This window comes from Silene latifolia, chromosome 2 (assembly GCF_048544455.1).
Source record: "Silene latifolia isolate original U9 population chromosome 2, ASM4854445v1, whole genome shotgun sequence".
NCBI classification, from domain to species: Eukaryota; Viridiplantae; Streptophyta; class Magnoliopsida; order Caryophyllales; family Caryophyllaceae; genus Silene; species Silene latifolia.
Genome location: NC_133527.1, coordinates 33,138,468 through 33,151,411, shown reverse-complemented (window position 1 = coordinate 33,151,411; position 12,944 = coordinate 33,138,468). Strand labels below are relative to the sequence as shown.

The window sequence follows — 12,944 nt, the reverse complement described above, 5'->3', positions numbered from 1 at the left end:
ATTAAAGACTCCAGCTCCGCAATCTCTTCTTCTTGTATATCAGGAGGATCTTGTTGCGGTGGACATTGATAGGGTGGATGTGGCGTAGAAGTGCAGTAATTACCACAACCCCAAGATTTCTTCCTTTCCCAACTAGCAGGTTTTTCAGATTGAGCTTCAAACTGAGCAATAAGTCGGGAAACGGATGTCATCTCGGCAAAAGGGATCGAAGGTACTCAAGCCTTCCCTTCGATAATCTCCCTCGGTAGCCTGTCTAATAAACCTGTAGGCCTATCAAAACAGCACTAAAGAAAAAGATAAGAATAGCCTCAAGGTACTTAGTCTTCCCTTGAGGAGAAAGACAAACAAAATGAAACAGATAAAAAGCGTCGCCTCCCCGGCAATGGCGCCAAAATTTGATACGGTCGTTATGTACCAAAAATAAAATACCTAAGTACTACTAACAGAAGTCAGCGGTAAGTAGGGTCGATCTCCACAGGGAGGCTATTTTGCTAATTATCCGTTTAACTCAGTCTGTAGGATGTCACAGAAATGGGGGTTTAAATTATATTACTAAAACTATTAAGAGATTAAAAGAGAGAAATTAACAGTAAGAGAAGGGAACTAGGATTTCGGGTCATCAATAAACGTCAGTCAGTCACAGCTAAGGTCACAGATCAGTCGATGTGTCGGTCTAAGGGGCAATGAATATCTCCTTTCGGTCTTAATTCTTCCTAAAATGCTATTAGCTTAACTTTCGCCCTCACTAAAGCATCCTATTGTTCACTGCAGGTCTCACCCCTTCCAACCTTTCGGTCCAGGTCAAGGTTTACTAATATTAAAAGGCTAATTGCTTCGAATCAACTAGCAGAATACAGTTAAAGCAGCGATTAACAACATAGACATAACTACAACGACAGATCTAATAACCTAATTAGAAATTAACATCGGTCTATTGAATCACCTAATCCTAGCAGGAGAATTTAGCTAGACATAATTAAATAAAGAACAAGAAAGAGAGAAAGAACAATAAACATAAATTAAGGAGGAAAAGAAAGGGAAAGAAGTAATTACTGAAATAAATCCGGAAAGAAAGTAGCAGTAGCAAAGTAACAGTGTATTGGAATTATAAGAGATCCCGAGAGGGGAAGAGAAGAGAGAGTTACAAATGACGCAATACCTTCCTATTTATAAGGAAATAGGAATTATTCAACCTAATGACGGAAATAAACTAAAAAGCCCAAGCCCGTAGGAGAATCCACTCGATCGAGTGATTTAAAACCACTTGATCGAGTAAACTAAAGCTTAAACCACTCGATCGAGTGAAAATATACTCGATCGAGTAAATCCTAAAATGCAACTACTCGATCGAGTAGAAAAAGGACTCGATCGAGCAAAATTGTACTCGATAGAGTACTTTCCAGCATCAATTTCCTACTTTGCGCACCGAACTTCAAACGGCTGCCATTTCTTAGTTACTTGGGAAAAAAGGGTGATTCCGGTGGCATTGGAAAGCTAAGAGGACAAACTTTAATCTCCAATTGGAATCACCTGAATATCAGTTGTATAACTCGAGATATGGCTCTCCAAAGTAGGCACTAGCAATTTGAAGTTCTTCCTTTGCTGGCCTAGCTATCTTTCTTCTTTGCGCATCTCAAAATAGCTACATTCCCGCTCCAAATTCACTCTTCCTCCAAATGCATGCTAAACGGATGGTAAAAGGCTTGATTTCACTACTTTCTGGTTCATTCCTGCAAATAAGACAAAACAAACCAAAGTAGCATATTCGGGGCATTTCGTAGCATAAACTACGATAAAAGCATGGAAATACGTGCATGAAAAGGCCTAAAAAGACTATATAAAATGCACGTATCATGCCTATCTGTGGTTCGACCCGACTGCCACTAGCTATAGTTGTAGTTGGAAATTATAAATATTATTTTTGGTGCACAACGACCGGCATCAAATTTTGGCGCCGTTGCCGGGGAAGCAATTGTTCTAAATTTTAGTTGTTTTATTTTAGTCTGTTTCTTAGTTTAAGGGACATTTGTTCCTTAAACTATTCTCATATTCTTTTTGTAGTTTCATCTTATGCGCAGGTCACAGGGTGGTGAATTACTACCGATCAATCCTGAGATTGAGAAGACCTTGCATGAGTTGAGGCGATCATCTAGGATATTGCCGATAAACGAAGAGCTGAGTACTCTGTCTAGTTACTACGAGAACGCTCTATTGGAGGAGGATCCACCTTCATCTCCTATTTCTAATTCATCAGCTGAGACCGTCACTTCTCCAGATTTCCTAGAGATGGCTGAAGAAGCAACTATTGCCAGTCACTCTGAGCCGACAGCTGAGAATCTCTACAAGGGATTCGCATTACCAGGGGCGGAAAGAAAATTCGAGCCGAAACCGTCCTATATCAACTTGGTTAAGAGGAACCAGTTTGGGGGAGCTGCAAATGAAGATGCAGCCAAGCACATGGAAATATTCATTGATTATTGCTGTTCCATATCCCCACCGACCAGTGTGACCCCAGACCAGGTGAAGGAGACTATGTTCATATTCTCCCTTCGTGATGCTGCAAGGGAGTGGTATAAAGATTTGGATCGAGCTGCTAATGGGATAACTGACTGGAATTCTTTGGCCCTGGCATTTTACAAGAAATACTTGTCTGCCTCGAAGACCAATGCCATTAGAGCTCAGATCACGAGCTTTAAACAGGGCCCTGATGAGAACTTTCATGAGGCATGGGTCCGTTTCAAGGAGCTGGTGCGAACCATTCCGCACCATGGGTTCGAGAAGTGGAGTCTATGCAATCAGTTCTATAATGGGCTGTATGACGATCATAGGGCTATCTTGGATGTTGCAGCTAGTAGCCGATTTGCGGAGAATATGGGAGAGACTAAGGGGTGGAAGATCATTGATGACTTAGCCATCCATAAAGCTGAGTATGGGAATTCCAGGGGGAATCAAAGGAGGAGTGCTGAATCTCCTTCTGTGGCTGCATTAGAAGCTCTCACGGCGAGATTTGATAAGTACGAATTGAGAGGAGCTTTAAAAGGAGGGATCTATCATGTAAATGCTGTGTCAGACGGTCCTTTCGTCTGCAAAAGATGTGGAGCTAAGGGACATGTTTCAGAAAATTGTCCTAGTCCCTTTGAGTCTTGTGTTGCCTTTCAACATTACAGGCAGACAAACACCTACTATGAGCCGAATGTCCATCCGAATTTGAGGTGGACTATCCAGAATGTCCTAAATCCAACTCCACCTCCACCTCCACAACAGCAAAAGCAGCAGCAGTACCAAAAGCCCCCCTATGTGCCGCAGCAGCAACAATCCCAAAATTCCGACTTTGCTGAATTGAAGAATATGTTGCAAAAGGAGTCCCAAGCTAGAGAGGCCATGATGAAACTGCTAGAGAGCCAAATTGCTCAATTGGCTACCAAGAATACAACTCGAGCTCCGGGACATTTACCGACGCAAACTGATCAAAAGGAGACCCTTAATGCTGTACCTGTTCACGACCTCTCCCCTGCTGTGTTTGGTCGATTCGCGGAATTGAGGGAGTTTTCTACTCCACTTTATTTTCCGACTCACTTCCGATTTCTTCCATTTTCTTAATTTTGCACATAATATCGCTTCATTATCGCTTTCTCGGTTTTATGCTTGGTTCTTTTGTCTTTTCAGGTACTTATTGGTAGCACTGCTGTCTACTGAAACCTCCTAGCTCACGCTGGTTTGGGGAGGTTTACTTTTGCTGCGCTTAAAGTCTTGTGAGTTCCCGAGTCTTTTCATGTCGTATTTATTTATTTTCTCGCAAATTCCCGTTTTCCTTTTCTTTCATTACATGATTTTGCACAATAGGGACATTGTGCGATTTGGTTTGGGGAAGGGTTTTGCGTCGCATATCATTTGCTTGTATTCACGTTTACATTTTAGTTTGCATTTGTTTATTTCATTTCACATATACACATAAAAAAAAATTTCCAAAAAAATTGAAAAATTTCAAAAATTTCATAAAATGCACATTTATTTTAGCATATAGGTCGAGTCAGAATGTTAGTATTTCAATGATGACATTGCATTTGCACCTGTTTTATGCCTAAGCCTTGCTAATTGACATGTTATTAGTAGAGTCACATATGCATATCTACGAGTTTTCGTTAAATTTCTTGCTGAACTTGAGACTTGACTTAGAATTTTGGCAAACTACTTATATATTCTGAGTTTTAGAGCCTATAACTGGTGACATTTGTGACCAGTTTATCTAGGGACTGTGAGTAGTTACTCCTTATGAGACATGTTACATTAAATGTGCATAAATATGAACTTAATCTGCTTAATACTTGTATGCATTCGGTTTGTGGTTTGTTGACACATGTGGTAGAGGTTTCCCCTTTGTTCGTTTTACCCATAAGCTCCACACTGCCAAAATAGCCTTTTTGTCCCGATTACTACATCCTACACTTAGCCTGCCTTTGTCAAGCTAGTAGTTTATGTTCTTGGGATTGTTACTTCGTTTTTGGTGGCATATGCTCGTTTTGAGATGATGATGGGAAGATAAAAAAGGAAGGAAAGAAAGAAACAAAAAAAAAGAAAAAGAGAAAGAGAAAATGTTTCGAAAAAAGAGAAAAAAAAAAGTGCTGTACTGTTCAAAACGGTCGATCGACTGGCTTCATTGGTCGATCGACTGCTGCCCAAGAGAGAAAAAGAAAAAATCAATTCGCATAATCCAAAGTCTTTATTTTATGGCGATTTTTGCTCCCATGTTGCATTTGTATCTTATGGGGAGTTGGTTGATTACTACTATACTGGAGATTGTGAGATTTGTGCTTGCTAATAGCACCGTTTCTATTGACTTATGAGTAAGAAGTTGGATGTTGCCATATGGTTCCGTTTTGGTACTAGCTTGATCACCTGTACCTCCACATTTCCATAAATGTTTTGCCCCTTCTTACCCATACCTCACATATCCATATTACCTCGGCATGTGTCATGGTCATTTGTTGGTTTGAATGCATATGTACGGTTGTAGAAATTTCTTTCATATTAGATTGCATGCATGTTCTTATAGGTCGTAGTTAGGTGAGTGTCACTACAAAATGAATTCTTTCTATCTTTACATATATTTACCTTGTTCTTACTTGAGTGATTTGAGCGACCCGTGAGAGTTCGAATTGATAAGTCTCTATAGTTGACAGTTCAGCAGTTCTTAACGGCCTCATAACTCGTTTGCATGATTCGCATTGCTAATTGATTGTTAGTTGTTGCATTAAAATTGGTTTAGGCTATTCAGTTTGCAATTCGCTCTGAGATTGAACTCGTTCCATTAGGTCATTAGATCGAGTCTAGTTCTTGCTTGGGGACAAGCAAGGGTTTGGTTTGGGGAAGTTTGATGCGTGTCTTTTATATGATGTTTTATACCTCATTTTACACGCATTTCAGAGCTCATTTATGTAGTTTATGCTACTATTCTCCCTATTTCCGTCTACTTTCGTGTTTTTGTACATTATTGCAGAAATGTGAAGAATCCGGCGGAAATCAAGCTAAATCCATCCCCGAATATCTTGCATTGCATTTGACGTGAAGTATTTACTCAAGGAATGAGCTTGGTGCGCATTTCGAGGCCCAAAAGACAAATCCACGAGAAATTAGAAGTCAAGTACCAGCTAAAGCAGTCGATCGACTGGCCTCATTAGTCGATCGACTGGCCTCATTAGTCGATCGACCAACACACGATAAGCAGAGGCTACTGTACACTGCAGTCCAGTCGATCGACTGCCTTGTATGGTCGATCGACCAAGCCGCTACTCTGACGTGAATAAGAAGATCGAGAACTCCAAAGCCCATTGTATTTAGGTTTTAGAAATAAGTGTTACATATATTTCTATATAACGTAACTGACTTTTAGCATTAATCATCAAGTTTTATATCTAGTTTTTATTCAAGTCTTTTATCAGAAACTTTAGGGAAATAATTAAGGTTCGAAGTTTGTTCGGTATTTTATACAATTTATCTTCGATCGGGGTTTAAACCTTTCTATGCAATTTCGGTATTCCCTCTGTTCTTATTCAGTTTCATTGTCTTATTATCGTTTATAGTATAGAAATTGCTAGTTAGTTTCCAAAGCCAATATTATCGTTTTATGTTATTTATTTGTTTAATCGTTCAAGCATGAATTCAGTAGATTTAATAGTCAATTTTATTGTTGTTATCATAAATATTATGAGTAGCTAAATTCATTGTGCTAGGATGTAGGGGAACTGTAGTTAGGCGGCATTAGAATTAATTTGGCCTGAAATCGCGTGTCGGTCGATCGACCGTCTTACCTGGTCGATCGACTGACCACGTGAGGTGTTACCTTCGTTTTAATTGATTTAATTGTTATATTCGACGAATCGAATGCATGCGACTAGTTAAATGCTTAGTAATTGACTGACCCATTAGATCGAAAGGTAGGGACAATTGTTAGACCACCAATTAAAATGACTAAACTATGCTGAGATCGAAAGATAGGTATCGTTTAGATTCTTAGTCACTTTTCAGGACGAGAGTCAGTATAAGTGATATTAGGGACCTGTAGCGAGATCGAAAGACGCTACCTGTGAGAGTGGACCGAGAGGACCTCCTGTTTTCCCACCTCATGTGTTTATCTCAGACCTACTTAGTAAGCTGCTGCCGAAACTATAGTGAACCGACCATCGTAGTACCTTTCTTTATATTTGATTTAATACAATTGTTTAGTTTAATTTATATTTCATTGCTATTAGCTATAGATCAAATCGACTCAAACCCCCACACACTGCTACGTTTAGACTTAAATAGAACAACTATTAATTGCATCTGCCTCTCTGTGGTTCGACCCGACTGCCACTAGCTATAGTCGTAGTTGGAAATTAAAAATATTATTTTTGGTGCACAACGACATGCATCAAATTTTGAGCATGCTTTTAGTAGAATAAATAACATCTAATGAAGTGCCAAAGATAAGTAAATCATCAACGTAAAGTGTTATAATAACACTAACACTAGCATTGAATTTCATATAGATACACATATCAACATCACTAGCTTTAAAACCAAGAGAAATAATCACATTATGAAACTTTTCATACCATTGTTTCGGTGCCTGCTTAAGTCCATACAAAGATTTAAGAAGTTTATAAACTTTATGTTATTGACCAGGCACTATAAAACCATCAGGTTGATCCATATAAATCTCTTCATCGAGATCACCATTTAAAAATGCAGTTTTCACATCCATCTGATGAACAGCCAAGTAATACATGGAAGCAATAACAAACATCACTCTAATGGAAGCAACCTTTAGTGACCGGAGAATAGGTGTCAAAATAGTCTAAACCAGACTTTTGGGTGAAACCCTTAGCCACCAACCTGGCTTTAAATTTATCGATCGTCCCATCAACTTTGAGTTTCTGTCTAAACACCCATTTACATCCTATAGGCTTACAACCACGACGCAAATCAACAATCTCCCAAGTATGATTAGACATAATGGACTCAATCTCACTATCAATAGCCTCTTTCCACAAAGAAGCATCAACTGATCTCGTAGCCTCATCATACGTCTTAGGATTCTCCTCCACAATATACATGTCAACCAACTCATCATCTAGATATCTACCATCCTCCTCCATAAGAAAATTAGGCTCAAAAGATTTCTCAACTCTAGGTCTTTTACTCCTTCTCGGTTCTATTGGTGGTTCACTAAATGTGTTAACATAGGTTGGGGAGTTACCATCATTATCCTCATGGGAAGAAGCATCAAAGGTCAAGCCCTGCCCCAAAGAAGGTTTCAAAGGAAAATGGTCCTAAAAAAACAGCATCTGTAGATTCAATAATATTACCATAAAAACCCGAATTCGCATCTTTGGTCATGAACCTATAGGTTGCACTATTAGAAGCAACCCATAAAAATTGTGTCAATGATTTTAGGTCCTATTTTGTCTCTTTTAAAAGCAGCTAAGACAACTTTGGCTAGACAACCCCAAACCTTTAGAAACCTCAAATTAGGATAACCCTTCTAAATCTCATAAGGTGTCACATCGAGTTTCTTATGAGGTACACGGTTTAAAACATGACAGACAGATAGGATAGCTTCCCCCCACATAAAATCAGATAACCTAGAAGATAGTAGCATAGCATTCATCATATCCATTAAAGTTCTATTTTTCCTTTCAGCTACACCATTTTGTTCGGGGGGTATAAGGGGCTGAAAACTCATGTATGGTACCATTTTTCTGACAAAATTCCACCAAAAAACTCAGATTTGTATTTTCCACCATGATCAGACCTCACACGCTTAATCTTCTTATCAAGTTAATTTTCAACCTCAGCCTTATAAATAGTAAACATATTCTCAGCCTCACTTTTATTCCTTAACAAATAAACCTAAGTATATCTTGAACAATCATCCACAAAAGTTATATAATATCTCTTACCTCCTTTACTCTCACAATTCTTATAATCAGCCAAATCGGTGTAGATAAGTTCTAACAATTCAGTTTACCTTTTGGTCACTTCCTTAAAAGGTTTCTTAAAGTGTTTTGCTTCCACGCATACTTGACATTTATCCATGCCATAAGAAATCAGATTAGGCAACAAGTTCATTGTTTTCATGCATTTAATGGATTTAGTGTTAACATGTCCAAGTCTGGAATGCCAAATATCAATGGACTCAACGATGTAAGCAGAAGAAGTGGATGCATTCATATCAACATCAAGAACAAACATACCACCATTACAAAAAAACCTTTGACAACAAACTGACCATTATTAGACATGACTAACTTATCAGACTCAAAAGTAAGTTTAAGACCAGCCTTATTAAGTAAAGCACCAGAAATCAAATTTCTACGCATATCAGGCACATAGAGCACATTTTCAAGAGCTAAAACTTTGCCAGAAATGAGTTTCAGATGCACCTTGCCAATGACGAGACTGGAACCTTGCTGGAGTTGCCAACATACACTACCTCTTTCTCGTCAACATCTTTGAGCTCCTTGTAAATATCCTTGTTGGTGCAAATATGGTGTGTATCTCCTGTGTAAACAATCCATTCCACCAAGCTTCCAACCAGATTAATTTCGGATACCATTGCAACAATTATATCATCGCCCTCACTTGAACACTCAACAACATTGGCTTGTGGCTTGTTAGATTTGTAATTTTTTTAGCCACCCCATTGATTGTTGTCTTTATTTTGGAACTTCCCGCCATGTACATTATTGCAATTCCCTTGATTTTGTTGTCTTTCCTCATAAGTTTTTTTTGGCCTTGCACTTAAAGGCGGGATGACCAGGCTTGTCACACCAACAGCAATTTCCTGTCATTGTCTTTATTGATATATCATAATTTTGTGGTTTGTTGTATTGATCATAACTCCTCTTGTTTGTAGCTGTATTCCTGTATTCAACAACATTGGCCTTAACCGTGTTAGTAGCATTAGTCCTGGCTCGGTCCGGGCTCCTTGTGGCATCCTCAATCTTGATATGACCAATTAGCTCCTGCAACTTCATATCTTTCTCCTTATACCTCAGATGTTTCTTATACTCATCCCAACTAGGAGAAGACAATTTCTCAATAAGAACATTAGCTTGCATATACTCGCACAACACCATCCCTTCACAATAATTTCAGAAACCATATTTTCATACTCATGTATTTGATCCATTATAGATTTACCATCAGTAATCTGAAATTTTAACCATCTTGCTACTGCATATTTCATAGTACCGAAATCATCAGTATCATACTTAGTTTCCAAAGCATCCCAAATTGATTTAGCAGTCATAGCTTTGCAGTAGATGTCAAAAAGATTATCAACCATATAGTGTAACATGACTCCTCTAATGGTCTTATTGTCTTTTGCAAATTTGGGATCGGGTTTGACAGTTTCAGACGAACTAGAGTCTTCAGTGGATTGTGTGGATTGTGATTCTTGAAATAACATATAGTCAATTTCATATTGCGAGAAATAAAACAGAATTTTTTCAGACCTTCTCCTATAATTTTTCCCATCTAAAAGTTCCATCTTACTAAGGCCAGGGACAATTTTGTGTGGCATAGTGAAATGGTTGACAGAGGCATTAGTGTTGGAGTAGTTGTCTTCCACAATAGTGTGTGATCACATTAAATCTCATTAAGGAATATGCATGGGATATTTATTGGCAATACTAGTCAACTGATCAACGTATAACGGTAACGGTTGGCCAACTAGGGTTTGACGTTACTGTCATGAGACGGCGGTGTTCAGCTGATCCCTTTCGGTCACACCTAAAGGAACGAGCCCCAACATGAAAACTAACTAATTGTATGAGATACAGTTTAATTAGTCCTTTGATAAATTGACTAAAACGTTAGTCGATTAATTTATTTTAGAGAGATATCGAGTTGTGAACTCGAGGCGCGGAAATCATTCTTTAATTATGCGATAATTGAATAATAAATTATTTGAGACGAAAATTAATGATTAAATGTTTAATTATTAAATTAGTGCTAATTGACTAATGTGATTATTATTGGTACGTAAAATATATGTGTAGCTGTTCACGTATATTTACGGAGTGTTTTAGACGAAATTTATCGGGAAGCATTTAAACATAAAACGATGTTTAAATAAAATTACGCGTATTTGTGCGACAAATATAAGAACCAAAATGGACCCATAATAGGGCACCTTAGACCGTGTAAATGCACAATAAAATAGGCCTTAGACATAATGATATGCATGCTTTTATTTTGTCTTTCCCATAAAACATTTGTCTTACCCATGCTATTGTTTTATTGGGTGTTCAAATAACAACATCAACACTCCTCCTTTTGCTCTAACCTACCCGGCCATTTTGACAAAAAGAGGAGAGTTTTTCTCTCTTCTACTTTGTTCATACATTTTGCATGTGTGAAAAATATAATCAATCTCTCTAAAATAAAACTTCTAAAATTAGGAAAAACTAATACTAATAGTTAGTATTTCTTGATCTAATTTTTCTTGTGATTACTAAGAGTTAGTAGTTATTTTATCAAGGGTAGTATGAGTGTATATCTAATTAATATTGCTCATATTGTTGGTGTAGATACCTCATTTCTGCACCTTCCGCAAGCCACCCGGTGATGATAGGGCCGCATGTTTGGTACACGGAACGATTTATGACAGTTCATAAGTTTATCGTCAAGTGATAGCTCAAATACTTGTGTCTACCCCTTGGTCGCCATCTACGCATCGTTACGGTCGTTTTGACAGTAATTAGAGTTCATTTGGAGCCCGGGTAAAAAACCGTCTTCATTTTCTAATAAACCGTTTAAAATGCTGAGTCAGAATGTTCTGGAATTTTCCGGATATTTCTATTCTGTATTTCAATCTTTTCATCTTTTGTCAAAATATATCCCGAAATCTTATTTTGAACAATAGGGAAGTTGAGATCTACCGCAATTCCATAACAGAAACGCGAAAAATCTTTCTTCTGCAGGAGGAAACGTCTGGGGAAAGGACGCAGCACCTGCTGCGCCTCTTCCAAAGGTCGCAGTGGTTGCTGCGCCTCTTCCCCAGCTCTTTTCTGCGTATTTTCAGATCTTTTTGAGATTTGGTTCCAAAGTTTCAGCCATACCATAATTCCTCCGTGTGATTAGTATAAATAGGAACCTTCGTTCCTCATATTTCTCACGCGAGTGTCCGCCCTTCTCTTCTCCCTTTGCATTCTAAGACCGCGCTCTAAGCTAATTGACGTCTACCTGCTTGATCAATCGACCACGTAAGCTCAGATCCTTCTGAGTACCAGTCTCGTTGCATGACCAACCAATTTGACCAACTCCACTCATTAATCAAATCAATTTAACTTAAATCCTCTTAAGAGGGCACTTTCATCATACATTCGAGTCGAGCAATCACTAATCGTTAACTTAGTTAATCTCGTTTCGTCAAACATGTAAGCCTGAGGGTGTAAATCCCATATTTTATTATCGTATAAATTAATGTAAGGTTTACGTTGAAAGCATGTTTAAAACCTATTTATAAAACCTTTTATCAAACCTATTTTCACGAATTAACAGAAGACATACATCGAGAAGAAACGCAGCAACTGCTGCGCCTCTTCAAAGAGTCGCAGCATCTGCTGCGCCTCTTCTTGAGGCTGCCGCAGTTTCTGCCTTTCTTCTTCTTCCTTTGTTCTTTGTTGATTCGTCTCTTTCGTTTCGTCTTGTCTTATTTTCCTCATATTTCCAATTGCATAATTATAATACATAGTTTATAATAATTTATCACCCTTTAATTTCCGACATAAATCCCAAGTAATTAATATTTGCAGGTTTTCGTCATTAAAATCAAGGCTGGATTTTAGAGATTCGATTTGTTCATATCAAGTCTCTGGAATTCGCCTTTTGTATATGTTCATCTGTTTATCACCATCTTTCTTTATAGTTTAGCATAAATAAACCTAGTTAATTTGTAATTAGTTTATAATTCACTTAGTTCACTATAATTAATTCTCATTTGTTTAAACTTGTTTCTTTGTCGCTTTTATGATTAATTCACATGTAAATAATCTGTTAAATCACTTCTACTTGAGTCGTATATCAATAATCGATCATTAAAACACCAACGAACATTAATAATATGCAGTTCCGGCTTCACAGTCAGAACTCACCTTAGGAACAGACGCGTAACCACTGCGCCTCTTCTAAGGGACGTAGCACTGCTGCGCCTGTTCCGGGGTGATTTCTGTCTCTGAACTTCCGTTTCTGCTTTGACCTAGTTTATTAGTTTTACGTATTAATCGACTATTAATCATAATATCACCACTAATCTGTCCGTTTTCTAACTCTAATTATTTTCATTTTCTTTTCTAAAATTATCCATTTTAAACATACTTTCGACGTAGATCATTGAATCATTGTAATTATTGTAATTTTAATTATTTTATATATTGTATCTTTATTATAGTTTGTTT

General features: G+C 37.8%; 1 protein-coding gene and 1 non-coding gene across 2 annotated transcripts; both read right to left on the bottom strand.

Annotated features, from left to right (window-relative positions):
• Positions 1–2,667: 2,667 nt before the first annotated feature.
• On the bottom strand, positions 2,668–2,774 carry LOC141645080 (small nucleolar RNA R71). Its single transcript, XR_012544673.1, has one exon. It is a non-coding gene; the product is annotated as a small nucleolar RNA R71 (small nucleolar RNA).
• Positions 2,775–9,257: 6,483 nt separating this feature from the next.
• On the bottom strand, positions 9,258–10,033 carry LOC141638695 (uncharacterized). The gene is made up of 2 exons (XM_074448040.1): positions 9,685–10,033; positions 9,258–9,622 (listed from the first exon to the last, which is right to left on the bottom strand). The coding sequence occupies exons 1-2, from the start codon at positions 10,031–10,033 to the stop codon at positions 9,258–9,260; spliced, it is 714 nt and encodes a 237-aa protein (XP_074304141.1).
• Between the last annotated feature and the right edge of the window lie 2,911 nt (positions 10,034–12,944).